General features: G+C 43.9%; 3 protein-coding genes across 3 annotated transcripts; 1 reads left to right on the forward strand and 2 right to left on the reverse strand.

The window, feature by feature from the left end:
• Positions 1-89: 89 nt before the first annotated feature.
• mfsd13al (major facilitator superfamily domain containing 13a-like) lies at positions 90-4502 on the reverse strand. The gene is made up of 6 exons (XM_076265489.1): positions 4142-4502; positions 3177-3905; positions 2446-2600; positions 1839-1922; positions 1441-1584; positions 90-1169 (listed from the first exon to the last, which is right to left on the reverse strand). Exons 1-6 carry the CDS (start codon positions 4343-4345, stop codon positions 1028-1030), a joined length of 1458 nt encoding a protein of 485 aa, XP_076121604.1. The 5' UTR covers positions 4346-4502; the 3' UTR covers positions 90-1027.
• A 196-nt stretch (positions 4503-4698) lies between these two features.
• Positions 4699-12297, forward strand: cdr2a (cerebellar degeneration-related protein 2a). Its single transcript, XM_076265492.1, has 5 exons — positions 4699-4916; positions 5828-5940; positions 7379-7527; positions 7915-8100; positions 9504-12297. Exons 1-5 carry the CDS (start codon positions 4835-4837, stop codon positions 10489-10491), a joined length of 1518 nt encoding a protein of 505 aa, XP_076121607.1. The 5' UTR covers positions 4699-4834; the 3' UTR covers positions 10492-12297.
• A 463-nt stretch (positions 12298-12760) lies between these two features.
• Positions 12761-26594, reverse strand: sdr42e2 (short chain dehydrogenase/reductase family 42E, member 2). Its single transcript, XM_076265493.1, has 13 exons — positions 26478-26594; positions 25364-25434; positions 24462-24901; positions 23451-23546; positions 22955-23012; positions 22627-22745; positions 21323-21398; positions 19915-19997; positions 18673-18810; positions 18482-18547; positions 18150-18213; positions 17369-17442; positions 12761-14831 (listed from the first exon to the last, which is right to left on the reverse strand). The coding sequence occupies exons 3-13, from the start codon at positions 24861-24863 to the stop codon at positions 14595-14597; spliced, it is 1413 nt and encodes a 470-aa protein (XP_076121608.1). The 5' UTR covers positions 24864-24901; positions 25364-25434; positions 26478-26594; the 3' UTR covers positions 12761-14594.
• Positions 26595-27094: the final 500 nt, after the last annotated feature.

Consider the following 27094-nt stretch of genomic DNA (forward strand, 5'->3'; position numbering starts at 1 on the left):
GAGAGAGTTTAAGAATGACAAAATACAAAGTCAAGAAAATGAGTCATTCAAGTAAGCATTGGCCTCTGTACCAAAAATTCAACTGAAAGTCTCATACAATAGCTTTACTGTTAATAGTCCTTCCAAACGCAAACCTTTTATGTAAAGTCAGTCTTGTAGTCTCGTGACAAAACAGTCTTACACAACTGATAAAAAGGAAAAGAAAATTCTCAAAAAAATATAAGCATACAAACCAGTTCAAATTGTTTTGATATCAAATATAGGTTACAACTTAACTCTTTTATCAGAACAGTGGTTGTTTTTCAGCTGTAGTTATTTCATGAATTCTGTACAGCTGGCAGTAACTTTAGTAGCAATTTTCATTTAAGATGGCTCGTATGAATCATTAAGACACGTGTGTGTGAAATGTCTGTAATCAATGGGTTAAAACCCAATGTGGCATTCTACTGTCAAGGCAAGGCCAAGTTATGAATGAAATTGATAGTCACTGAGTTAAAACAAATATACTAAATTTAGCGAACACTGGCATGTTTCAAACCTTGGCCCAAGTCTGGAAAATGTCATTCTACATTCTATACCAAATGTTCCAGCAGCCCTTAACTCCATTGTGTGATTTTAGCATTTTCATTTGTGGCTAATTTGCTACTAGGGTAGCTAATCTCACTTCTTAGCTCTTTCATGTGGCTGACTTCCAATAGGTAAATATGAAACCTGTCCCTTTGAAACAGTTATTGTCAAACACTGAAAATCCCAGTGGTGGAGGGCCAATGCACTATTTAAGGCACTCACTGACTGAACCATTTTAAGGCTCACCCTATTAAAGAAAAGACAGAGTAAACAAAACAGCAACTGCCACCATAAAGAAGATATAAAAAAAACATCACATTTCAACACAGTTTAAAGCACATCATAGTCCTCTGTTCTTCTACATTCATCCAGTAAACATTTTCACTGTATAGCTTCCAGTGCATATTCTGCCCATAGGTCAAACACAACCAATGGAACGGAGATCTACAGTATGAGCATATCAGCCATCGATGTACTTGGAGTCAACAGTGTGACTGTTTCTGATGGAGAACGGCCGCCATGCCAGCACTTGCAGTGCAGAGACACAGAGGGGCATCAAACACACCAGGTAGAACATGGCTCCATATAAGGGCTGCAGTACACTGCAAAGTTAATAGAAATGTTATCATTACAGAATGCATCAGTACAGAGTACATAATTATTACCACCACATTGTTCTTTTTTCCAACTCAAGTAACTTCTAAATGTAAATGACGATGACATTTTAACATTACCGGTACATGTAAAACAGTTTGATTAAAAAACAATTCAGTGATCAATTTGAACAAGACACATTTTAACCAAGCCAGATGATATCCCCAGTGACATATGTATGATGGGAAATAGAAATCTAACGTGAAATCAAAAGTGTACCTCGGGTCTGTGGCCTGTGAAGTGTCTTTTAGACTTTCGTAGCCATACTGGTTCAGAACAGAGACGACCAACATGGGGGCCAATGACTGCGCTGGTTTAGTGAACAAAGCGTTGGTCCCAAAGACCATGGAGGACAAAGGGGTGCTGGAGAGTCAATAGAAGGTTTTTGCATTAAAACCGTAACATGCAGGTTCCACAGAATCAATCGTTAACTTGTGTAGAAATCATTTGTTATGGTCAACCTTGTATGCAACTTTTCAGTCTAAAGCATTGATAGTTCCTTTCTATTATACAGCCTTGTGTCATTTTGCACATACAACACATCCAAAGTCCACCAATAAAATGGTGTTGTGTCAATCGGAAGATAAAAATGCACAAATGGGATGGACACAATTCACCTGCGTTTGTATCTCTGGAGATCAGAGTCGATGATGTCTGCCAGGGGTAAATTAAAGAGACTGAAGGCAGCCTGAACCAAAACCCTGAGAGAGTGAAAATAAGATAATAGAATATGATTAGATTATTAGATCATGTCAACTTATTCATTACTAGCTACAATGTTCACACAAGTTACAAGGCAAAGCTTTTCCCTCTGTGTATGCTAATGACATGGTAAGGTTCACCACTAAGCATACAAAACCGATTTACATGTATAACTGTCAGAATATCATTTTCTTAACTGGCTGTACAAGTACAGTGAACAAGTTCATTGGCAACTTACTACCAACTTTGCATTTAATCATATTGTTACATCTGGATAGTAAATTTTCACAATTCTATATTGCTTTAGAGAAAAAGAAAATACTGCAGAATCAAAAAAGCTTCAGTATAGTAAATACGAAGCACTAAATCTGTTTAATAAGACACATTGCAAAGAGAACAGGTGAAGAGTTACACAGCAGGTACGAGATAGATAGGCATACACAATAGAAATAACCACAACCATGCATGACCTCATGCACCTTCTAGCACAGCATAGGTTAAAATGCACTGCTAAAGGCTCACATGTTGGCGGTGAGGAAGATGGCCAGCAGATAATAGTGGTGTCGGCCCAGCAGCAGCATGATAGCGGCGCCCACTGCCTCCACGTGAAAGGCGAGCAGGATCAGCCGGTAGTAGCCAACGCGCTGCAGCAGCCTCTGGCTGCTCAGGACCAGGATCTGTGGAGAGCAACAGCCAACAGCCTCATTTCTCATGCAAGATAAGAAGATGTGTGTGATGAACAGGTGCATCACGGAGAGTCACAGAGACTCTGTCTGTCTCTCTCTCTCATAAAGTCAAACACCCAGATCATTTCTGATCCAGCAACACCAGTTACCAGTCAGGGTAGACCTTGTTAGATTACCATGAACAGTATAAACCCTGGTAGCCTGTTCCGATGAGGCTTTGTTTTTGTTTTTTTAATCACACTGTTACACAGACATATTATTCTTTATCCAGAATACCTCATTGAATACAGATGAACAACATGCTAAATTATGATGTTAATGATAATTTGTCCCTCTTGAAAAGTAGAGGAATAGTCCAGTCAATGGAGACTTTTGATACAATTTGCAGTCTTTGGAGACTTCTTATAGCAATTTGTTAAACAACAGTGTTTTCACTTGTAATTCACTTTTCACTGGTAATGGAATGGACCTTCTAATCCTTAAGAGCTATAACACCTCAGATACCAACTCGGCTTGGGTGCTGCTTGAACACTGCCCAGCCTGTTGAACTGCAGGAACACACACTACCTGTGGGCAGATGAAGCCGGCGCCATACATGAGGCTCTTGGCCAACGAGGGAAGCACATCGGGCGGGATGAGGTACTCAGCGAAGATCATGGTGAAGTTGTTGCAGAAGGCCACCATGAAGACCTGGAAGAAGTTCATGAGCACGAAGAGCTGGAAGTCCCGGTTGGCGAGGATCTGCCACGTCATGGAGAGCACTGAGGCCAGGGAGAGCTGAGGCTCGGAGGAGGATGGGGAGCCGTCCGACTGGGTCTTGCTGTCGAAGCGGGTCTCGCTGTTCAGGCCCGTGTAGAGCATGCAGCCGGCGCCCAGCACGGCTACAATCACGCAGAAGGTCTGGAAAGCGCCAAAGTCCTCCATGTTGCTCGAGATAAGGCCGCAGAAGAGCACGCTGGACGACCCCACCAGCGACGCCACCTGGCTGTACTGGATCAGGCGAAGCCGGCTCTGGTGGTGGGCCGAGATCTCGGCGAACAAGGCACACTGGGCCAGCAGGACGAAGGTCAGCATGCCGTCGAAGGCGCACAGGGTCACCATCAGGTGCAAGCCACTGAGCCAGTCGCCGGACTGGTAGGCCCGCCACGGGAACCAAGCGAGCAGGAAAGCCAGAGCGTAGAAGGGAGCACCATAAAGGATGGAGAGGCGTCTGTGGGAGCAGCATGGTATGCGAGAGTTGTCCTGCAGGTACCCAAACAAAGGGTCGTTCACCGCATTCCAGATCATGTAAACTACCTGGAGAGGGAGTAGAGTTACACAGTTGTTTATTCAGCCCACATATAAATTCCTAACCCCTTTATGTGGCGGCACCTTTTTGGCTGTTTTGAACTTTTACGTTGACTGTGTCGCACCAGAAGAACCTGTCCTGGACTAAAAACAAGGCCCCGCCTAGGTAAACTAAAGCCTGGGTGTGTGTTTAATAATAACGTAAACTTTCATTCTGCGACTCCATTCATGAGACCAGTACTCACTTGAGATTGGTGGAAGGCTCCCTCTGAGATCTTGTACTTGTTTAGAAAGAGCTTGACATAATAGAAGCTGAATATGCTGTTCATCATGCTCGCCCCAACAGTTGTCATCGCGTAAGCCACCGCGGCTGGATGTGCACCTATACTTGCTGTCAGGTGTCTCACCACGGCAAAGGGGCCCTGACCCCTGACTTTCTCCGAACTCATAGCTGCAAAACTTTTGGCGCGATTGTCTGTGCAATAACTAAACCCACCGCAACCAAAAAATCACTAGTTAGAGACTTTTACTATATTTTCGATGCATAATCAGAAACCGCTGTTTCCCACCATTTTTTTTCTGCAACTGATGTGTTTGTCAGGATGCATGAACACGGAAGAAGGCGTGACAACAACTACCATGTGACTATGTCAACAGTAGAAAGGATTGGCCCTTGCGATATGCCCTACCCCTTGGACTAATCATTGGCTGGCTGTCTGTCAGTAAATTCCAAACTCTTGGTCCTCCTGGGCGATTTACTTCGGGAAGTTTTAGGGCTTGGACTTTGCCACGTTGCTGTAGACGCCGGGCTTCGCTGCTGCAGGATGTTGTGACTGAGGCAATACGGTGCAACCCTGTGGGATGAACGAAAAAGTTAAAGCACAAGAAACAGCTGGTGGAGATAGTAGTGCGTTTGTTTGAGTGGAGCGCTTTTAAAAATGCTTACTGACGTGGTTATCGAGGAGGATTTCGAGCTGAGAGGCGAAGACCTTTGGTACAGCAAACAGGACCTTGAGAATGGTAAGTTTATCTTTTTCAATTTTAGGATGATGTTGATGATGATGTAGCCTAGAAACGGTCGCGCCCATCAGCAAAACTAAACGATAGCCTTCAGCAATTAGGCAGGATGGATTGTTTCGTAGAACTAAACTGATCCTATTGCACATTTTAATCCAATGTATCCCAGTCAGGAGCAGTGTTTTTATTTTTAGAAAACATGATTTTTATTAGTTACATTTATAAAAGTGTTGTTCATGTAGGCCTTTGCATGCATAGTGTTGTACAACAGTAGGACTTCTACAAATGTAGATCTGTAGTCTGTCTAGTAAAATTAAATTTGGTTGGCTACATACAGAAGCCTACATCCCCAGGGGATGAGGTTTGTAAATATGAGGTTGCAGCCAAACTGCATATTTCACTGAATAAGTGCACAGTCTAGCCTTCTTTGACTTGTATAAAATCCCTCCAAACTACAGAAGAGGTTTTGTACACATTCTTGTCTGTTGATCGACACTGCTGCCTTTGATTCAGTTTTGAGCTGAGCTGTTTTTTTTAGTTATTTTTTCTCTGACACTTTAGGTTTTTTTTTGTGTAGGCTGCATGAATGCTCTCTTATTTAAAAGAGTAAAGTGATGATTGCCTGTGGGTTTTGTCTCGTGCTTTAAATTCTTGTGACACTCACACTATACCAGTGACCTTCCCTGATATGGTCAGACAGTTGTGTGTGTGTGTGTGTGTGTGTGTGTGTGTGTGTGTGTGTGTGTGTGTGTGTGTGTGTGTGTGTGTGTGTGTGTGTGTGTGTGTGTGTGTGTGTGTGTGTGTGTGTTCGGTTGCTGGTTTCTCACTGTGCTTTTCGGATTGCTAAGATGTATACATTTCATAAATCTCTCTTTGTGTATGTGTGTGTCTGTTCTTATGTGTGGATGTCTTAGATTTACATTTGGCCGCTGAGCTTGGCAAAACTCTGCTGGACAGGAACCATGAGCTGGAGCAGAGCCTTCAGCAGATGTACACAAACAACCAGGAACAGCTGCAGGAAATCGAGGTGACTGGCCACTTCTTGTAGGCCTACTAAAAAACAGGATTAAGCAAAAGCAAACCTCCAGACATCCAAAAAACCAAAGTCGACTTCCAACAGTATTTTTACAGATTTTCTGTACTGTCTGTACCTTCCTAATTACTACCTAACAACTTTTATATTATACAACAAGCTCAAGTCTTATTGTGTTGCTTGACCTCTTTATGAGATGAAGAGTAAAAACCGGACTTGATCTGTCTCTTTCCATGACAGTTTTGGCACAGTGCAGACAGAAGGCATAATTGGCCACCTATCTGTCTATATATAGCTGGTGCTTGCGTGTGTGTGCGTGTGTGTGCGTGTGTGTGCGTGTGTGAGAGAGACGCAGCCGCCTCTCACCTATGGGTGTGTTCTCCAGTGATAGATTTAGCCTGTCTGCTCTGTGGTGGAACAAACAGCTAAGGATTTCCTGCCCCTGCTCCTTCTTCTGCCAGGCAGTTGATGGGGTTGCTCAAGGGCCCCTTCCTGTTAGAGTTTCCTCCCTCACCTTTCTCCCTACAAGTCTCTGTCACCACACCGGAGCCAAGATAAGGCTGCTAAAGCGTGACGCTCTCGGCCTGTGACGACTGACGAGCTGAAACTAATCTCATTATTCTGACCTGACTAGGTTTGTGCTGTCCCTGTCCACTGCCACATTGTTTGTTGATTGAGAGAGATGAGAGTTAAAAAAAAGGCTGAAATTGTGTCATTCTGACATTTCTGACATTAATAGGTGCAGATGCCATATTGTGATTGGATTATAGCATATAGATGCTGTATAGAAATTGCAGCTGTATTTGTGGGTTTTGATGGTGTCCACCGCAACTGTGGCTCACTGACTCCCTGAATGTAGAGCCACAAGCTTGCTCATTATGTTTTATGGCTTATGGTCTTACAGACTCAATGCAAATACATTCCCTAGTTGGCTTAGCATAGCTCACTGAGAAGGACATGAGAAGCCTTTCACGCTTTTCATGATACGGCGGGGAATGGACTTTACCTCTTGGCCATACCTTTTCTACTTGTTTGCATGTCATTCTTGTAGCGCCGACTAATTTTACTACCACAATGAAATCACAATAAAGCGTAATAATGTCTGGCATTAGGGCTTGTCACACTGTAGCACTAAAGCATGAGAAGTTTCATTGAAGAAAAAAAACTAGTGTGAGTAAGCATTGAGTAATTTAAGACAAGAACTTCGACTCATCAGATATACTAGACATAATACAGATAAATGACAAGAGAGATAGGCAGAGGAAGTTGCATGCAACACAAATATCCAACTACTGCTGCATTTGGCAGTACCAAAAACAAAGCACCAGTAATTTGGTTGAATATAAATACAACCATATTGCACATATAGTACACATCGCATATAAGGCACCCCAATTTCTGCTAACTCACACTGCCTTCCTCCCTCTCCCAGTACCTGACCAAGCAGATGGACGTGCTGCGTCAGATGAACGAGCAGCACGCCAAGGTGTACGAGCAGCTGGACGGGGTGGCCAGAGAGCTGGAGCAGGGCAACTGCAAGCTGATGCAGGACAACCGGGCCGCTCAGCAGAGGATCCAGAGGTGAGAAAACAAGGTGGATAGAGTCCGAGGTGAATGGGGTCATTTGGCCCGCTTGCTCTCCTGTAAGGCTTTTGGCTAAAGCTTCTCCACGAGTCACTATTGGCATCGTTGATGATGATGATAAATGAGGCTTTTAGCCATACTGATGTGGTGGCTTGTTTGTGCTGATATTATCCAATCTTGCCACTGATGTGACATGTTATGGTGTGAGGTAATACCTCATGAAAATGTATGTCATGTACAAATGTATGTGCATTACAGAGCATCTCAGTACATGAAAGTTTGCACTTTTCAATATGCAGCATGCCCGTAGAATGTGCAGGTGCATTTAATGTACAATGTGCCTATGTGTTCGTCATGCCAAACTCTTGTCCCCTCTCCTGGCAGCCTGACTGAGACGGTGGACACTCTTCAGGCGCACATGGACGAGCTGCAGGAGCAGGTGGAGCAGCTAAGTGCAGCCCAGTCGGAGCGCAGCCGCAGGGAGAAGGCCCAGCTGCAGCAGCGGCGCACCAGTCTGAGTGCCCAGAGTGTCCCCTGTCTGAAGGAGCTCTACGACCTGCACCAGGACAAGTAAACCGACACGTTTAAGCTTAATACACAACACGATAAAATACATCACAACACATACTGTATGACATGAAATACACATCACATATATAGCATATAAGATGGCATCACACACAACACAGTACTACATGGTATTGCATGTGGCTGAATCCCTTTATCCTTAACTTTGCTGTGTTGCACATAATGGATTTAATACTGATTTAATGTTGCTTAAGTGCAATCTAAGCCGAAAGGCAGGTTTGTATAGCTCATAAGGACACAGCAATAGGCTAAGTGACTTACCTACAGGCTAATCATAACTCTCATGACTCCCCTTGTGTCACAAGGCCCTATTGTCCCTTTGTTTTGCTTACAAACAAATAATTATGAAATGAGCTTTCAGTACGCTGCTCCAAAGGTTAAAGTCCATGCATGCCCTAATTAGTACAACCGGATTGCAGTCATGTCATCTGATTGGGAAAGGATATTAGATATTGCCTTTTCTTGAGGCCTGAGTCTATCTTAGAGTCAGGTAAGCATCAGTCCCATGCAGCGCAGTAGGGCTGGTTTAGGTCAGTCAGAGCGGGGATGCTGACGCCTCACGTGTTGCCCAGTCCAGTGGGTGACCTCTGGGATCTGCTCATGGTGACCCGCATGCTTATTAGCACATCAGTGCTCGCTCGCATGCTGACTGGACAGGTGCGGGGCTTGCAGACATAGACACCACAATCTGGCCCGGGCCTTTCTGACTATAATCCAGTAATCCATAATCCACGCCTTCCATGTCAAGGAGGGCTGAGAATTCAGGGGCATGTTCAGCAAGCTTCTCTATTAATTAGGTACTGTATACTGCCTACTGTATAAGCTTGCTTATAGAGTTACCTTATTGATGTGAATTACCACATTACTGCTTTATTAGTGCATACAGATGAAAATCATCTTGACAATCAACTCAACCATTTGAAAATCAGAGATGATTTTCAAGCCTTCATAAACATATGGTTGAGAAAACTAAATGAAAATTCCATAAACGCACAGACTAGTCCATTGCTTTATTTATATATTTATTTACCCTCTGGATCACCCTCCCTGACCACATCAAATAGTCAAGCACCTTACCATCCTTCAAACAGGCCCTCAAAACTCACCTCTTCGAACTTGCTTTTTCCTCCTCCTTTTCATTGCCCACCTCTCTAGCTTTGCCTCTGATTGTCCATGCACCTATGTGTTTTCTTTTCTTTTGTCTGTTATGTAACCTTGTCTATGTACCTTGTGTGTTTGTTGTATCTATGTATTTAAAGCTGTAAAACTTCTTTGAATGCCTAGAAAAGTGCTATAAAAATAAATGTATTATTATTATTATTATTATTATTATTATTATTTATTGTGTTTTTGTTAAGCCTGTATCTACTTCTCTGGCTCTTCAGGTGCCTGATGTCCACTGACGTCCTGGCATGTGAGCGTCCTTGGGTGCTTCAGCCGGAGGAGCAGACGGCCGCAGCGGAGGCGGAGGAGGAGGAGCGGGCAGCCCTGTGTGGGCTGGTCCAGACCCTGGAGGCCCAGCTGGAGGTGGAGCGCTCGCGCCGGCACGAGGCCGAGCAGGAAGCAGAGGCGACGGCAGAGGAGAACAGCATGCTGGGACAGCGTCTGGCGGCATTGGATGGCTGCCGCACCCGTCAGGCGGAGCTGGAGGCTGAGGTAGAGGAGCTCCGTCAGCTGTGGCGCTCTGAGATGGCTAGTGCCAGGAGGGCACAGCAGCGGGCACTGCACGACGACGTGTCCCTCAGCGCAGATGGGCAGCCCGGAGGGGAGCATGAGAGGGGAGAAGAACTGGAAGAGGAGGAGGAGGAGGAGGAGGAGGAGGAGGAAGAAGAGGAGGATGAGGGAGAGGAGGTGGTGGAGGAGGAAGAGAGAGGGGAGGGGAAGCCGCGGGCGCGATGCCAGAGCGAGGGGGCCATCCAGGGCGCCAGCGGCGAGGAGCTGCGGCGACGCCACAGGCCCACCTGTGCCCGCCGGCCCCGGGCGCTCTTGACACGCCGCGGCGTGTCGCTGCTCAGCGAGGTGGACGCTCAGTACAGCGCCCTCCAGAGGCAGTACGACGAGCTTCTCCGCCGCTCCCAGCACAGCGCCGCGGCCGCCGGCCCGCTCAGCCACAAGGCTGTCCAGACGCCCGCCGGTGGCGGCAGCTGTCCCATCTACGCGCACGCCGCTGCCCACGCCGCCGCCCACACCCCTCGCCGCCGGCTCTCCAGCTCGGCGTCCGGCGAGCCGCCCGAGTACAAGGCCCTCTTCATGGAGATCTTCAACTGTATCCAGAAGACCAAAGGGGACCTGAGCGACACCAGTGTCCAGGCCCTCCACAGAATGCAGACGAGACGTCTGAGCCAGTCCATCCAGACGGATGAGACACCGTGACTCACTCCCGCAGAGAGGGTTGGCTACCACAGTCACTGCCTCTTTCCCCTGTCCTGGGGTTGGGGCTGCAGCTTCCTCTAGGCTTGGGCATCAGTAAGAGCAGAGTGTGCAGGATTGGCTTTGGGTTTCTCCACAGATGCTTCTTTTTGTTTAACCTCCTGCCATATCGGAGCTTAGTTCTGTTAAAGAGTTGTGTCTTTACTTTACATGGCTGGGTGCTGGACAAGCTTTGGTGTGGCGTTGAAGCTGTTTAGTTTTGTAGGCCTATGTCAGGGGTCAGCTGAGACTTGCTGTGTTTCTTCCAAAACAAGTGCAAGTGAAAAGTTAGATGCAAGATGTATTAAGTTACCGTTGACTTGACATTTTGAACCACAAAGTAGACCGGATTCAACGAAAACATATACATGCTGAATTTAGAAGCCAATGAATGTAATGACTTCAGTTCTTATATATTTGCACTTGATTTGATATCAATACAATGATGTGTGGTGCTTTGGGATTGAAGAACATTGCAGCTATTTTGAGATAGAGTTGCATAGCTGGCTTGCATGTGAGTGCCATATATTCTTATAGTAACGTTAAATGTGAATGATTACGTCCAGAATGATGAAGAAAATCTCATGGACTGTCCAGAAGCTACAAAGCCTGGGCAAGAAATGTGTTCAGGGAGTCCATACTGTTTAGGCAGTGGATAAAATGTTTGTACTTGTTGTTGAACACAGAGCAGATAGACCTACCATGGAGACGCTAAACTGCTTTGCACACGACCGTATTAACATTTTCCTCTTATTTATTATTTATTATAAATTTCAGTCATATTTAGAAATGAGAGTTTATTTATTTTGTACCTTCTCGTATGTTTACAGTTATGCATCTCAAATGGATGAAATTATTGTTCATGTAACTAAGTCAGAGGTCAGTTTTGTAAGTTACTTAGTGGAGGCAGAGATTGGATTTGGCACGCATTCCTGCAGTCAGAATTACACAACAAGCATAATCTTGTAGTCTCCGTTACAGTAGCTAGCAGTTGTCTACTTGAATCTAAGACACAAGGTGATTTTGTGAGGTTTTTTTTTTTTTGCAGAAGAACAGATCACATTTTCAGTGTTATTGCTCTAATGCAATGTTCTAAATGTGTAATGTATTTTGTATGTGAGAACCCAGAGCTGAGATAGAGAGATGGAGGAGATTAAGCCAGTATGTGATCGAAGGACAAAGGAATGTTGATCGTTGATGGAGAAAAAAAACAGATTGGGAAAGGATTCCACTGTTAATTGGTGTGTGGTACAAGAGCGTTGATTAGGGGTTCTGCGAGGTGTGAGGCTTGCATTCTTGGGTCCTCTCCATCCTTGCAATCTACAGTAATGCTAGCAAAGATTCGGTGCAAATTCTGTTCTCTGTTTGTGGCCCTGAGTAATTGGATTACCTACTTAATGTAAGCACAAACAGTGGAAGAAAGTCAGTAATGTTCCTTTTGACATTTAAACTAGATAAATATTTCTTAGTTGGAACTACTATTTTGTTGTCATCAAGCTTTCTGATGTGTGGATTTGTGCTCTGAAATGGCTGTAGATTAAATAATGTAGCTTTCATATTGTTACAGACACTTTTTGAATCCAAATGTATTAATTTATGTCTATCAGTGGAAAAAACAGGTGTTGTTTGTATATCAATCATAATGTCACTCAACAGCATTTCTATCTTTTGTTTGACCTTTTTCAGAGACCATGGTATATATATTTTTATGATACACCTTTTCTAAGTGTTGAAATCCTTAAACTGTAATCATAAGGCTACTTACTAACACGTGACTTGCAAAACAATAAAATATATTTATAAACAAGCAAGCGGTTTCCTTGTACTGATGTGTTTCAATTTAGAGATCATGAATGAGGTTATTAAATTTGATAATGGAAATGTTCGGTCAAAGTGCCCTCTAGTGGATTTCTGGTAGAGGTGAATATTCACACAATCCATACACACTTAAATGAATCCAATGGTCTCAGTCTCATGCAGGCAGTTAGCCTGGTGAGGTAAAGGTTTGGGCTGTCTTCCAGGCTAGCAAGCAGTGCTCCTTAATAAGACATAGTTATATCAAAAAGAAAGAGATTAAATCCATGCCTTCTAATATTGGAGTGAGAGTGAAGTACATCAAACCCCACTTAAACTGATACATGTGATGATAAACTGGTCATATTTCATGGTTTAATGTTGGGAAAAAGCTTACAAAAACATCTTTCTGTATAATTACTATTTATGGTATTTTTTTTATATTAATTCACAACAAGAATCATGGACACTTGGGCATAACACAGTGATCATCTCCATGAAGAATCCAGAACACATAGTGTAACACATTAATCCCACTACCTGATAACCAGGCACAACACATGCCCTTTTAACACACAAACTATTACTCTAAAAACAAGGCAAATTTTAGATTTGGGTGTATGTTGCCTTGTGTATATTAGTGTATTGTTTAATTATATGTGTTCAAAAATAAATATAACATACAGTATACAACAAAATTGCATATGAACAGTATGCGATATCAATTAAAAGTCAAAAGATTCAAAATTATATCACCTTACAGTAATTGCATTACTTCTATTCTGAACAGTAGTATTACTATTGTGTAAAACAAAAACAAAAAAGAAATGTTTTATATATTTACTATATTAAAAATATAGTCCTATACAATTATAAATCATTTAACATGTAAGTGATATTGCACAGTGGTGTTCTCATTTCTGTTATATATTATATATATTCCATTATTAAAATAATAAATACAATATATATGCATTTATCATGTTAAAAATTATACATGTTATGTATGTTAATACTTTTTAGAAGCATGTCACCAGCACCCACATTCATGAACCACACAAACACATACTAACAGCTTAAATTAATGAAAGATATTGCTATTATTCTAAGACTTGTTAATATTGTTAACATAGTTAATATGGTATTGTGTACAAGTCAATACTCTGGTTCATTACCTGCCAATGACACAAAAGTCTCTGTGCCGATTTACACCCCATTTACTTCTACATCCACTTCTACGTATAGAGTTTAGATTAGTGGACAATCATTTAGGTCCATTGCTAGGAAGACTAAAATAATGTCTACATTCACAGCAGTCATTTATGTATGTCTCTGGGGATAATATGCAGTATGTACTTGTTTGTCTCTGACCACCGAAGGTCTGGTCCAACTAACTATTCAAACTTATCTAGGTGTTTCAGTCCTATACAGCAAAATATCCATTAGAGTTCTCTCTCTCTCTCTCTCTCTCTCTCTCTCTCTCTCTTTGGAAGACTAAAATGTACCAAGGGATGTGGGCTTATCTCCAGACTTAATAAGGCAGACATGGAGGCCTAGAGGCCTCTTTGTTACTGCTTTACTATGTCTGGGGCCACATAACTATAAGGACATCAATATCAATGCCAATCGGGGAGAGTAACAACCTCCCCGAAAAGGGATTCTTCAGTTTTCTAAATATGGCACTGTGGGTATTCCTCAGGAAGCAATGGATATTTTGGAGGAAGTGACCAACAGCCACTGTATGAAGAAATTTGTGTAAAACCAGTTTGAGATGATGCGAATGCCAATTCTCAGACCACAGTAGTAATGGTGCTGACATTTTGCCATCTGACACCAACTGCAAACATGCCTATACTGTAGAATTAGAAACCTGGAATTGGGTTACAATGGCTTCAGATACGATTTGGAATCATATTCAAAAACAAAACTGCTTACAGTTGATGAAATAATTCAACTAGCAATCTATTATTGCAATACTGATATTAAATGAGTCTTTCCTAAAGATAACTGTTAAATAATGAGTATCTCACTTACATCTCCAGAATAAATATGTCAACACAAATTATTATGTTATCCCTGCAGCACACAAACACCCTCTGTCCCACACACCCACTATGTCATGCTATGTACTCTTCTGTGTGTGTGTGCTGCTGTTTTTATAATAATAGATGATGTGCTTCAAGGTGTACCAGGCAGCCTGTGGTCAGGTACAGTGTGTTTCTTACGAGTCTCTGGGGTGAATCAGTGCTTTTCGGGGTCAGTGCTAGAGCGGTTCAGTGCTTCTGGTCCCATCCCCCTGAGCAGAGCAGCAGGGTAAAGAGGCCCATGAAGAGCAGCACCAGCAGGAAGAAGAGCTGGGAGGACAGGGGCCCGCTCTGGCCAGACTGCAGCTGCCGGTTCTTCAGGTAGTGGTCCACCGCATCGGCCAGGCTGTACTTGTTGGGAGAGTAGCCCAGCTCACGTCGCGCCTTGTCGATCTTGAAGGTATGACTGATAGCGATGTTTCTCACCTACAAGAAAATGAATCACACCATTTGACACATTTAGTGATTGTACTCAATATTGTCCTCATTTATTTTTTGAGCATTGTGTATTTCCTAGCATGTCAGCTCCATGTATGAGAGACAAGTTTGGGAAAACTAGGTCTGGTGACATTTTAGTGAATAATCTTACTTAAAATTATCTAACATCCCAACTCAAACGTTACGTGGCCATTATCACCATGATATGCTCTCCTATATGTCTATGGAGATAACAATGTCAACAGCCTCTGACACTGATATTCACACAGAGCACATCTGGAGAATGTAAACATACGTCCAAGAACTGGCCTCAGCTGTGGTATCATCAGCTCTCATGTTCGGGGAGTGCAAGTGATCGATCCTGCAGAAATCAACAGCACCTCCTACTGGCCAAGAGGGAATAAAACTGTCACCATGGAAACTGAGAGGACATCAGAGCTCGGAAACGAATCTGGTGTCCACTCGTGACACACGACTCACGAGGATCGCGTAACCAGAGATGCTGAATATGTTTAAAAACCAGCCAAAGACCAAGCGAAAGTGTAAGAGCAGGGGCTGAGTTCACACCATCACACAACACTGACCTCTACAGAGAAAGACCGGACAGGTCCAATGTGGTCAAGTGACAGTAGGGAGAGATGGACCCTTTAAAACTGCTCTTCCTGTATCGCTCACCTACTTCTGTCCCCCTGGGACGCAGCCTGGCACCACAACGCCAAGCCAAGCCCTCATCTTTAATTCACACACAGCCACCAATCATCAATCTCCTGGGCCATCTGATGAAGAGAATTACCCCTACAGGCCCAAGGCTTCTGTTTCCCATCAAACATGCATGACGGGGTTCCTGGCTCTTAAACCAGCCCTAAATGCCTTAACAAAAGGGTCCTCATGTGGAGTCCAGGGAGAGGACTCCGGAAGCCATTATTACCATGTCTGATAAAGCAAGCTGGGTACCATTCTCTAGTCTCTACTGTGACATTGTTGGGGACTGACTATCATTGGTACTCTAATTGATGATCAGCCAGTTTACCGTTCATGACCCCAGATTGACACATTTTAATTGAAGTTCTAGAACAAGGATTAAACCATGTATGGGGTAATGCCTCAATATGTCTATGATAGTATTGTATTCATAATTGTGAGACACCCTAGCCTGGGTTTCCCCATGCTGCCATACACGCGCAATTTTATTCACGCTGCTAGGCAGCCTGGATTCCATGGACCAAATTTTCAGGGAGGGACAGCAAGACGATGACGACACACCGAAGCGGTTATGAGCTACGTACAGACGCATTTGATAGACATTCGTAGCGCCCAATAAACGGCTCTGGGCATTCGTAAACCACGTCTCGAATACGAGAAAATGAATGTGTAGTTCCAAGACCCCATCTCAATGAGATGAGGTCTGGCGTTAGCCAGGCTAGAGACACCCAATGACATATCATGTCAGGCTAAAGGCATGAAAATCACCCCCTCATCCTCTACGAGATGGGATTCACTTGAGCTGTGCTGGGAATTTCCTTAACTTTAGTGCTGTGGCTTAGCCCAGTGGTAGTGATAAAATTATGTTGGATATAGTGAATGTCATCAGAGAGCTTCCCTGACATCTTCACATTATCCTATGCCCAGTGCACTGTCTCAGCCTGTAGCAGTCTGATTAAAAAGACAGCAACCTGGTAAATAATACATATGCCATCGAAAGAGGTATAAGGGAGCGATGTGAAGGGAGGGGAGGAGAGGAGATCAGACTGGTTGATTGCGATGGCCTGTCCACTGTCTGCCCAGAATGGCCCCGTGAGACTTAAACAAGGATCTCATCAGGCACTGTAACCAGACCACCAGCGCCACCGCTGTCTGTCGCCTCAACACCTCCCCCACAGCGAGTGCTCCCCCACACAGCGCAGCATCTGACCGACTGGAGTGTGACCGCGACGACCTCTGGGGTTCTAGGGCCACCGAGACACAGGTCATGCACCGCAGCGTCTCGTAGGCAGTATGCCCTTCATTCCAGCACAGAGAGACTCCTGTGTCCCTCCTCAAAGAGTCCTTCAAGGACACAGATGAATGGATTCATCCTCTTTTTTTTCTCTGTTCCACACAGAGGCTCCCCATGGACACATCCACTTCAGATAGACACCCTCGGGACATCAGCGTCAGAGGGACTCTAGGGACTGTTGAAAACCGTGAATATGAAACTTGATGTACCTATCGATGTGTGTGCAATCTAATGCAACCAACTGACTGTGAGAACCAAAAATCTACAATCGCATGCAGAGTACATCCTCACTAAAATTGTGCTTTCCCCTCCCATGTTTTTTATTTTCTCATGGCCCGAAAGTCAACACAACACAGGTTACACAAGCAGGGATATACCCATAAAAGAGATAGTTCCTCATGCCAAAGAAATCAAGGAAAGAGAGAGAGAGAGAGAGAGAGAGAGAAAACGAAAGAAAAAGAGAGAAGGGCAGAGGACTGTGAGGGATGTAAGCGTGATGAGGGTAAACTTGCATGAACCGAGGAGTTACCTCATTTCTGGTGAAGAGCACTGGGATTTCCACAAAGGGTCTCAGCAGCAGATGCACACGTTCCATCAGTACGGCTAGAAAATGGAGGAAATGGAAGCCATTTCAGAGAGAGAGCTCACATAAATGCACTGTAATGGCTATCAGTGAATCTCTGGCAGCGCTGGAATGTTTATTATCATGCGAGAGAAGACTATGATCTTATGTTGAGGCTCAATATGAAATGAAACGCAAGCTTTAAAAAGAGTCTGGAAGAGGGCTGTGCCAAAAAATACTTTAGGAGGCAAAGGCTCAAGCACATGAAAGATAACTCTTTCTCTTGAACTCTTTCTCTTTCTTGATAGTGGGGAAGGCTTATAAAATGCCAAGGGCAATTCTCTAAAGGAAGAAAGGGCAGGGGTTCAAATGTTGCCTCAGGGCCTCTCTAAGCACATGCCTGGTGACGTGAACACTGACTGTGGACTCTGTGACATCTACTTAAAACAGAGACCCATTTCAGGAATCAGTATGCCCCTGTTGCTTCAACAGTTTATTCCTTCTCAAAAAGTTTCTGTTTTTATCTTATAGTTATAGCTTGAATCTCATAGTTCTAGAAACGCAGTCAAATAATCCCTTAGCACGGATAGCATAGAAATGAAGTGTGGAGTATCGTCTCTCTAAAACTTTTTTGGATGAAACTTTTTTCTGACTGACAAGGGATTGCAGTTAGGACAGCTACACATGACACACACAGAGAAGCTGTCATCACATTGCTTATGTGTAGGCTCGTTTTCTGCTTTCCTACCTGCTGCGTAGACCAGACAGACAGGGAGGTGGATCAAAGGCCGGCTGTGTCCCAGCTTCTCAAACTAATGAGGGGGAATGTTACAAGAAGTGTCATAACAAGCAAGAAAACTGGTGAATAGTGCACACGTTAATATGGTAAGCCTACGTTGTTTCGTTTTAATCGTATCACATATGATACTCAGTAATTCTATCTTGTGGTCATTACACATTTGAATCTGGAGAATTCATCTTTAAGTGAACACCATTTTACAAATTCACATACAGGCTTAATCATATCTTCATCCATAGCCAATGCCTCTAGTCTCCATACACAGCAGCTATATTACCTACCAAAGGTGTGAACCATTCAAAAATGTTCACGGACACCCCATCATTAATGAAGTAGGCCTGTCCACTCTGGAAGAGAGACAGGAGATAGAGCACATGAGCCTCTGGACTACAGTAACACCAGCATAGGGCCTCCCTTGTTACTGTTTCACTGCTTGTCTGGGCAGCCATAAGAAGCTAATGCTAATGCTCACCGCTATGCAGCTTTTCTCTGGGGTCAGTGACTCTGCAGCAAGCAGGTGGGCCGTGACCAGGTTGTCCACATGCACCCAGTTCATCTGGGCCCGGGGGTTCCCAAAGCTGAAGCTGAAGAAACGCCTCTCCACGTTGACCTGTAGGAAAACAGCCGTTGATGAACAATGAACAAATGAATGGTAATACGCTAGACTTAGACAATGAAACTCTACAAAGTGCCTTAAAGGGACTTCTCTGAGGTATCCTACTTTTGTTGTAAAATCTGTGGCGTATGAAATGTGTTTTAAGGGAGAGAGTAATTTTGTTTCCAGCATAAAACCTGGTTAACACTGGCACACCACTTGAGGAAGCAAAAATAGCCTGAAAGCAGCAGAATTGTGCACCTGTGGTGACGAACTGCTGCTCGGTGACTTCCTGTGCACCGCTGGTTTAAAGAGGCTTCCAATTTAACACGGGAGTGTTCCTCGAGTGGTGCAGGAGGAGGCATGGGGTGAAGGGTTTTATAGAGGCTGACATAGGCGCAAATGAGAGTAAAATGTAACTGAAAGAACTGAAAAGAAGTGACTAATTCAGTATTTTCTAGTGTTTTATAATACTAATTTCATAACACCAGCTGAAAAGTGAATGTGACTTCTTACACTAAAACCTCTGGCTGCCAGTGTGGATCAAATCTATTGACTTCACATGTACAGTTATATTAGATTTTCTGGAAACAACGAGAAAAAAAATAATTAACCTCTCTTGCCATCTTTTACAGTAAAGGAAACTATTGATTCCATGTCCTGTGGGCATATACGCTGTCCATTAGACTGCATGCTGTGTATCATAGCATAAATAAATGGGTTATTACATTTGAATAAAACCTTTCACAATGTATAAGAATCTGTCAAGTAAGCAAGTAAGGTTTATCACGTCTATAAAGACAGTAAAGACAGAGAACTCCTCCATTAGGCTAAGCAAGTAACCCAGTGTGCATACATGTGTATGTATGTGTGTGAGTGTGAATGGCGTGGTCTTGAGTCTCTCTGAGAGACTCTGAAGCAGGAGGCAGGAGGAGGGGGTGTAAAGTGATAGTCTCCAAACGTCCAAACGTTCATAAATATTGTACAGCCACCGCTAGGCTCACACAGGTGTCTTCGGGAGGACCACACAGCAAGCGCATTTGAGATCTCAGCAGAGACAGAGAGCTGCCCACGGGGGCTAAGGTTCCAGAGCAGGGAGAGCAGGGGAAAGAGACTCACCATCACCCGGTGGAGGTGGCGCCTCTCCTCTGGGCCATAGATCCCCGACGGACGCAGCACGCAGGTCTGCAGCACATCGCCCCCTGTTGGAGACACTCAGCTATTACACCTCTACGTAAGCCATCACCCAGGCATTTATAACCCAGGAGACCTGAAAGCCCAGCACAGAATTACAGTACATCTCACTCCACCAGGTGCCCTCCTGGGGCCACGAACCTCCTGGAACACTTCACCAGCACCATTAAAGTCTCTTTCCCCAGCCTCCAGAACACGGCTCCCTTAATGATTTTCCATAGCAGAGGAGGTCTCCCTCTCTCTCTCTCTCTCTCTCTCTCTGTGTAAAGCCTTTCAACGCGGGGCTGAGCCTCTGCAGACTTGGCTCCTCCGTCTGAATAAATGCATGAGGAAGTCTATGGGAGTATCATGACCCGGGACCATAGGCCAGAGCTTAATTGAATATGTTAATAAGATATAGAGTATCGCCTCTGGAGAGGGTGATCATACGAGCGAGCGAGTGGGCCTGCCTTGCACCTGTCAGTGGTGCAGCTGGAGACCAAAAAACTCCTGCAGACTTTTCCATTAAGGAGATTGGACCAAACCCACACGACTTGCATTGCACGCGCACAGGCAAATGTATTAGTTTCAATGTTACGAGGTGTATCAATCTACTTTTCCATCAGGATTTTGTGACCCTCCTGGTTTGAGTTCAAATGGCGCACTGAATGTTTTGGTGTGTAAGGATGTATATAGCTTTTTTTTTTCTATTCTTCTCTTTCTAGCAATATGGCTATTAATCTTCCTTTCATGGTCTCTTCTGTTCTTCCATTCAATTCCAGGAGTACTTGTGCCTGTAGTGAGTGTTAAAATGAATGAGGTGTGGCTAGTGCCTATCTATTTTCTACATGTGTTTCTGTGAATGAAGACTCTACTGCAAACCAAATTTACCTGTGGGTACAAATAAAGTTAGCTGAACCTGAAACTGAACCTGTCCATAATCAGAATTCCTGTCCAATTTACAGGAATTCTATCAATATACTTGCATACACGTATATGTGCATGTGTTTATGTATGTCTGTGTATGAGTGTCTGTGCATGTTTGTGTGTGTGTGTGTGTGTGTGTGTGTGTGTGTGTGTGTGTGTGTGTGTGTGTGTGCGCGTGTGCTACACAGCAGACACAGCAGTGTCAGGTTTAAGCTGGGCTTGTCCGTATTGTCCTGTCCGACTCTATTTTTAACCTAGTGTCAGCAGGTCTGGCTGTATACAGTTGCAGACTTAGGCTCAGGCTGCTGCATTGCCGTGGCACCACCTTAACTCACTCATGTCTCAGGACAAGAAGCACACGCTGGACTCTCATACAGGGAACTCAACGAATGGCTATATTGAGAGGGGAAGAATATGTTGTTCTTACCTTTCAGCGTCCTTCCATTGGCTGCCAGCACCATTCGGTCTGCTATGGCTTTGGTTCTGGAGTAGTGGTCTATGTGCTTTGAACAGACAGAGGGAGAGGAAAAGACAAAGTGAAACGGAAGGGAAAATGGAAGACTTTTCATCTCTAGCTCCTCATTGACCAAATACTTCAAATACCCCACTTCTCAATAGCAAGGAAGACTCTGAAGCTATATCTGTATGCATGTACTGTACGGTATATACAATGTAAAGAAGCACAGTATAGAATAAGAGCAAATTTGTTGAATGAATGATAAACTTGACTAAAGCTCATGAGCACCAGCTCCGACACGCTTCAAAGACTCTCGGCAGCCACAGCATGGAAGACAAAAGGCAGCCATTGTTGTTAACATTATGTTATACACAAGGGAGACACAGCAACAAAGGCTCTGGGTTAACCTACACAATCCCCACGGCTTTCCTGAGCACTGCACCCACACCCACACCCACCCCAGCCCGCTTGGAGTCCCAACTGAACAAAAGTCCCCTGCACCCTGACACTCTTCTGACAGGCACGTGTGTAATCCTCCTGAGAGTGAAATTACTTCTCTCTCTCTCTCTCTCTCTCTCTCTCTCTCTCTCGCGCTCCCACAGAACACAAATAATCTGCCTTTTAAACCTCGATTGGACTCACCACAGGGGATAATGTTTCACTTCAAACGTGGATGTAATGCTGCCACGGTCAATTTTTCGAACAGCATTGCTGAGCTACAAACACACTTCAAATCTCCTCTCTTGAGATCCAGCTCCATTCACTTTAATTCCATTTTATACAGTAACATTTAAGAACTATCCCAGCATGCTTTAAAAAAAACATGGCTAACCCATGCCACCACTACTGAGCGTGTGGGGGGTCTGAGGGAGAGTTTGTAGGAGAATGGTGGAGGAAGGGGAGAGGGAGGACAGGAATTTAGAGGAGTGGGTAACAGGTGGAGAGGGCAGAAAAGAAGCAAGTGGACGTACAACAGCTGGCGTGCATACAGCAGGTATTCTTCCATGGAGGTTGGGTTCTATGCTTCCATTAAAGGTTCTAAAGGTTCTATTTAGAAATCTCTGGAAAGGAATGTTTTGTAGAACACTTGTAGATTCCTCTGACAGATCGATGTAAACAGACACAGCCCTTGAAGAACCACTTTGGTGACATTTTTGCCAAGAAATATTCTATGGTGAGTTCAACCAAGCTGATAAAAACCTCTGAGGACCATTTTTGTGAAAGTGCAAGAGACCTGTGAGAAATGTTCATAATCCTAAGAGCTGACCACTCACCATGTCCAGGGGAAGGCAGGCCACAGTGTCCTCATCCCCATCCTCTATGGGTTTCCCAGCAAATGCCACATTTACGGTGCTGGTGTAGATCAGACGCGTTATTCCACGCTCAGAACACACTGCACAGACACGGACACGAGTCAGCCGGGACTATTGTCAGGATAAGTCATGATGGTACTTCATGTAGAATGTACTATACATGTACTATACATGTGCTATATTATAGTGATATCATACAGAAGGATGGCAATGATGAGGACACTTCAGCTGCAATATTTCCATAGGTTGGAGGAGGGAAAGTGGTTTTATTACATCATGGAGGTCTTACCATTAATAACGTTGTTGGTTCCTCCAACGTTGATAGATTCAACTAGATCTTTCTTTAGCTGTCAATGGAAAAAAACAACATTTACAAGCATTACATACTATTCTATTAAGCATTTGACATCTCTTGACTGTGGCTACAGTAGTTCCATTTCCAGGACAATATCGGGGTGGGAGCAAGTGTTTTTAAAAGAAAAGATACATTTAAATACATTTAATCAATTAATACAATTCTAAAATAAAGCCAATTAAAGTTATTTCAAGCATTAGTAACTTATTTAACAAGTAAGTACATAATATAAAATTCAAAACAGCAACCATTTAAGAGTAACACATTTAAAAAAGAAAAAAACTAATTAAGAGGCCATCTGCAGCTCTTAGACAAGAAAGCTGCCACTGTGTCCTCCTTGCATTTCCATAGCAGCATAACAGGGTTTTAAAGTGCCGATGTGGAGCAACATTAATAAACATAGAATGCCGCTGATGCGGCTGATATGTACCTGTTCAGGACCAGACATTCCATAAGACGCCGTATGAAATATGCAGTCCACCCCATCACACACCTTGTACAGGGACTCATAATCTCGAATGTCACTCTGCAATGGAGAGATTGGAATCAGGCGATCAGTCATGGTGCAAACCAAGGTGGGTGACAGGTCACACCAGCTAACCTGTGAGGTGAGCAGTCCTGTCCGCGCTTGTGTCAGGAGAATCAAGCAATAAAAAGACTATTACACAGTAGCATTGCAGATTTGGGGTTTCGGATACCTGTTCTTAACTGTTGCCCTTTGGTATGGTTAGCTTTGTGTCTCAGGTGCCCTAGAGCAGACAGCATTAAAGTTATACATATTTGTCTTGACGTGGCCCACAGACAGGAAAGACAGGAAAGACTCTGGTGACAGCTGTGCGGCACAAGCGCCACACCTGTAACCTGAGGCTGAGAGCCCACCCTGCCCCCACGCCCATACACCCCTCTCCCCCAACCCCTTGGCCTGATCAGCACCTGTCCTTCTCAGTCACATAGATCTTCTCCTTGAGTTTCACCTGGCCAGCCAGCACCCACTCAAATGCCAGTACAGGACAAGGGGACGCAGCACCACTGAGAGGCAAACTCCGCCTCATGTGTTCCTGCTTAGCATCCTGACAGTGTGCTAACATGGCAAAGCTACTACTGCCAATGCACTGTTAGTTTAATCATTTACTACAGGTATATTTGTGCGGATTATGAATACCATATGATTAATAATCTGCCTCTATTTAACTGATCCCAATTCAAAGTGCTATTGCTACTGCCGAGTAAGGCCAAGAATTTGTAATATTTTTTTTACAGCATTTGTACCCTACAGCATTTGCTCCCAAGCCCCTGATAATCTCTGATCAGCCTGCCACAGGAACTATGATATGATATGATATGATATGATATGATATGATATAATGATATATTAATTGTGAAATAATAAACTGCTTGGTCATTGCCTGCGTCCCCAACAAGAAATTTCCACACATCTTACCTGAAAGAAGACAACCCCATCCGGGACATCCCTCAGCGGCTTGTGCAGGTCGAGCAGAACCACCTTCACTCCCTGGTCGGCCAGAGTCCGCCCCAGCCTGAACCCAAAGTACCCGGCCCCGCCGGTCACCAGGACCTTCCCCAGTGCTCCCCGGCCTTCCTTCTCCACGACCTCCGCCCGCCTGGCCACACACTCCGGGCTGCTGCACCAGGAGCCAACTGCCCCATTGGATCTGTTTCGGGGACCGGCCGAAGCAGACGAACCCACGGCGGCGCTCTTTGATGCCCACGCTGAGTCGTGGGCACCGGCCTGGGCCCTGCTGCTGGTGCTCCTGCCGCAATCCAGCAGACAGGGGCATGGGGCAGGCTCCACCACCGCGCAGGAGGCACCGTTGTGTTTCATGATGCCCAGCTCTGCTTCAGTCCTGTGCTGCTCTCGACCTGCAGGGATGAAGTGGAACCCAGAAACGACCACAAGGTGATCAGAAGCAGGTCTGTCCAGGGCAATGTCCTCATATATCTCCCTATCAGACCCAAGCACTACACTACACAATCAACTGGAAAGTTAACCCTGTTCTAAGGAGCCTAAGATTACATTAGATCACTACTGTTGCTACTGCTGCCACTACCACACAGGGGATGATCTACACAAGCAATCACTCAGGTTATTTGGCTCTATTGCAGTGTGAGGCAAGACAGCATATTTCATTGAACAGGTCATGTTAGACACCGTGTAGTCTATGCGCTAATCTACACTAAATGAAATGCTGGCTTGAAATGAAATGAATCCTGAATGCAGTAAAACAATACCAATGGACAGTTTTTAACAATGTGTTTCTGAGCATTCTTCATTCACCACCAGCACACAGTGCAGAGAAAACAAAGGAATGAAGGAATGCTTACCAGCAAGATATTGGCTTCTGCCCAGTTGTCAAATGCCAGGATGCCAGGGACACCCTCCGAGTTTTGAACACCTACAGTTCATGATACAGCACCCACAAACACAAAACTATGGTCTTAGAACAATTTGTCAAGTTGAGAGTAAGTGTTGCCTGCCATGAAATAGTTTTAAGAAAAAGATGATTGACAATCACATCGAGGCACAGTGGTGCTTAACCAGTTCTGCAAGTCCATGTCATCCTATATGGAGAGGTACTGAATGCTGTGGCCTCTTGGTTGTAAGTTATTATATAGAATGTAACTATTTATCCAGGTGGCATTAACATCTGTAGCCTAATGAGATAGATAGATAGATAGATAGATAGATAGATAGATAGATACTTTATTGATCCCCATGGGGGAATTCAAGATTCAAGATGACAGGCATCAGAGGACTATTTTAAATAATGACCACGTTCTTTTGCCAAAAAAAATTCGCCATAGAGGTATTTTTGCAATGTGAAGCAGGCAAGTATAATGAATCAGAGCATGACAAACCTGTGACAGTATGTTGTTGTAAAAGACTGATTTTAATCGACTGCACGTGGCATTGACGCAAAAACGAAAAGGGCAGGTAACGTCAACATTAAAAACATGTTCTCCGTCTTATACACGGACAATAAACTGTTATCATATAAGCTTTAACAAAATAGGCCTAGATGTGGTTATACCTCAGACAATTAAAATGCATGTAAATCGCATGTAGGTTTGGCAATGCTTCACGTGTTATTTGATTATTATTTTAAAGCATAAACCAACACTGATGGTTACAGATATCAGTAGGCTGCCATATTATGTTATGACGAATTAAAATAGTCCAATTGTTTCTTTGATATTGTGTTATTATAGGCTACAACAACATAATTATGCTTTTATATAGCCAACTAGGCTATAGCATGTTTTAAGGCATTACATTTAGGCTACTTTGACAAATAATGTTATTTGGAACCACTTAAAAAACTCCAACGAAACAGCACAACTGCCTAATGAATAAACCAAGAGATGCTCAGTGCATTGCAACTGTTTTCCAGCTCGACATTATATAAACAAACTAAGTAAAACTAAACTAACACTTTACCTTCTTATCGCGGGTCATGAATTACATAAAAAAATTCCATTCTCTGTCTCTATCCACGGACATTCCGCTTGTTCGTAGCCCCTTACTCAGGTTCCGATCTCATTTGATATCCTCAACCTGTCAATCACCTGTTGCTTCACCTGAGACTCTTACCGTAAGTAAACGAAAAGCTCCGCATATCGCATTCGCCTTGATCGCATTCACACTTTTTTTTTATTAAATACTATTTAAAAAAAAAACAGTGCCATAATAAATGACTATATGCCTACTTCACACACAGTTGTCATTAAAGAACAATTTAAAAAGAACAATTAAGCCTAACATAATCATATACATTTTCAGAACATATTTTCTTTAATATTTTATGATTTTATTAATAAAAGTGAGCCCAGACAGCATTTACATCTGTGCCAGATCCGTTTTTGAATCGGCAGATTCGCGCAGCAGTCGCACTCACTATACAGATCTGCACCAACTTTGCGCCAGACTTGTCTGTAGCTTCTGACTGTGACAGTCCATCCAGCGGGTGCGGCGCCTATCCGGGGCAGCTTCGCAGACCAGACGCGCCACAACTGAATTGAGTCCGCCCGGCGGGTGTGGGCCAGATCTGCAGGAGC

The sequence above is a fragment of the Alosa pseudoharengus genome, unplaced genomic scaffold (genome assembly GCF_046254945.1).
Source record: "Alosa pseudoharengus isolate Yale_2024_CS ecotype anadromous, Long Island Sound unplaced genomic scaffold, YU_APseudo_1.1 YU_APseudo_1.1_scf_4, whole genome shotgun sequence".
Taxonomy (NCBI): domain Eukaryota; kingdom Metazoa; phylum Chordata; class Actinopteri; order Clupeiformes; family Clupeidae; genus Alosa; species Alosa pseudoharengus.